This window comes from Microtus ochrogaster, chromosome 15, assembly GCF_000317375.1.
Source record: "Microtus ochrogaster isolate Prairie Vole_2 chromosome 15, MicOch1.0, whole genome shotgun sequence".
Taxonomy (NCBI): domain Eukaryota; kingdom Metazoa; phylum Chordata; class Mammalia; order Rodentia; family Cricetidae; genus Microtus; species Microtus ochrogaster.
In genome coordinates this window covers 26,060,734-26,063,061 of record NC_022017.1, presented here as the reverse complement: position 1 = coordinate 26,063,061, position 2,328 = coordinate 26,060,734, and the positions used below count along the sequence as shown (strand labels likewise).

The 2,328-nt window shown below is 35.2% G+C and overlaps 1 protein-coding gene across 1 annotated transcript in view; it reads right to left on the bottom strand.

Annotated features, from left to right (window-relative positions):
• Smc1b (structural maintenance of chromosomes 1B) overlaps positions 1–2,328 on the bottom strand; it is a 67,345-nt gene that overhangs the window by 37,857 nt on the left and 27,160 nt on the right. The window contains exon 11 of the mRNA XM_005354405.3: positions 1,516–1,695. Within this exon, the coding sequence (XP_005354462.1) occupies positions 1,516–1,695 (180 nt within the window). The remainder of the gene's footprint in view (positions 1–1,515; positions 1,696–2,328) is intronic.

The window sequence follows — 2,328 nt, the reverse complement described above, 5'->3', positions numbered from 1 at the left end:
ATGGTGGCTCACAACCATCTGTAATGAGATCTGGTGCCCTCTTCTGGCCTGCAGGCATACATGGAGGCTGAACACTGTGTACATAATAAATAAATCTTTAAAAAAAAATAAGAGTTTAGGAACTTACCTAAAGTCACGGTAAGTAATTACTATATAACACCATTAGGCTTACTTTAGGCACTTAAGTACTGACATACTTTATAAAATAATATATAATTACTTGAGCAATACTTTAGCACTGCTCAATGAAACACAAACTGTTCAGGTGAGACAATATATTTGCGTGTGTGTATGTTCATGTGGAGGTCAAAGCAGAAAATTAATTGTCTATTGCTCTCTGCCTTAATGTTCTGAGACAGTATTTCAGAACTAGAGGCTTGTTATTTAGATTAACCAGATTTTGGGATCCAAATGTTTCTGTCCTCTAATGTTAAGAGTTACAGGCATGTGGAGCCATTCCTGACTTATGTGTGTGTTATGAATTTGAAGTCAGGTCTGTATGCCTGTAGAGGAAGCATTCTTACCCATTAAGCCATATTCACTGCCCCTAAAATATTTATTTTTGAAAGGAAAGTCACTCCTTTGAAGGACTAGTATTCAGTACATTTCAATCATGTTAAACTTCAATGCATGCCTGGTGATGATAGTGCACACTTTTAATTCCAGCACTCAAGAGGCATAGGCAGGCGCATTTCTGTGAATTTGAGGTCAGTCTGGCCCACAGAGTGAATTCCAGGACAGTCAGAGCTACACAGAGAAACCCTCTCTTGAAAAACAACAATAAAACTTCATAATATAAAAACATTTCTATCGGGGCTGAAAAGATGGCTCAGAAGTTAAGAGCGCTGGTTGCTCTTCCAGAGGTCCTGAGTTCAATTTCCAGCAACCACATGGTGGCTCACAACAATCTATAATGAGGTCTGGTGCCCTCTTCTGGTGTGTAGACACTGTATATATAACAAATAAATTAATTAATTAAAAACACATTCCCATTAAGATACGCATGAATAGAGAATGTAAAGAAAGCAACAAAAATCCTTCCTGTTATTCAAATGTAGTACATATTAAAATGCAAGGAAAATACAGGGATCAGCAGTGAAAAACTCAACTGCCTTAGGGTTTTATAATAAATCAAATTTCTAAAATACAATTTGTGATAAAGAGAACGTTACAGAAGTTAATTTTATAAGAGTCAAATGAAGAGCCAAAGATGTAGCTCATTTGGTAGAGTGCTTTTTAAATATACAAAGCCCTGGGTTCAATCCCTAGCACATATACAACTGGGCATGATAGTGTATGCCTGTAATCCCAGCACTTGGGAGGCATCAGGAAGATCAGAAGTTCATAGTTATCCAACATCAATGGAAACCATATTAGGTTGTCCTACCTAGGCTAGTTTTCCTTATTAAAAATAACATACAAAAGCAAGGGAGAGAGGAACAGATGGAGAGAGGAAAAGAACAAGAGGGAGAGAGAATGAGAACACTTAGCTGGAAGTGTGATCAAGTCTCTCACCTTCCGTCTTTCGGGTCCACTGAATGCAATATGTCTTGCTTCTTCCACTGTCTCACAGACAAGGCCATTTCCACAAACAAACTGAATCACTTTCTTTAGCTGAGGAAACTGAGTCTTTATAACATCAATCATCATTTTACAGCCCTTAATTTCCCTTAGTCGTTCATTTATTGGCTTGATCTGAAGGGTGAAGGGAGATGTAGTAAATTAGCTATACTAAAATAAAAACCAAATGCCTATTATATTTTTTCACAGTATATCCAAGGGTTAACAATTTGTTCTTATATGCAATGAACTTTCAATAAGAACATAAGAAACTTATGTTGCACATTATATGATAAAATATTTTTCAAAAATATAAAAATTTCATCAAAAGCCAGAAAAAAAGAACTTCCAAATTCACCTGCCACTTACTAGTTGAAACATACAATATATAAGAAGTGATTTGTATTCTTTAAATCATAAACCATGGTGGAAGGCAGTTGTAACTTAGCTATGTACCCAAAAGCAGTATAACACTTACAGAATTAAAACCAAAACCAAAACCAAAACCCCTCTTGGCTGAAATGACAGCCTTCCTATCATAGATGTACTTTCAGGTTTCTGTCTACAAGTCATAAATATATCCATTGTGTATTATTGAAAACTAGCAAATATGATCTCATTTCTGTTAAAACAAAAATCCTATGTATACTAAAAGGTATATATATATATATATATACGCACATACATGGGATAGATATATACACATATATGCATACATATGTTCATATGGCCTGAATGTATAGAGAAACCCTCTAAAGTAGAATTTAA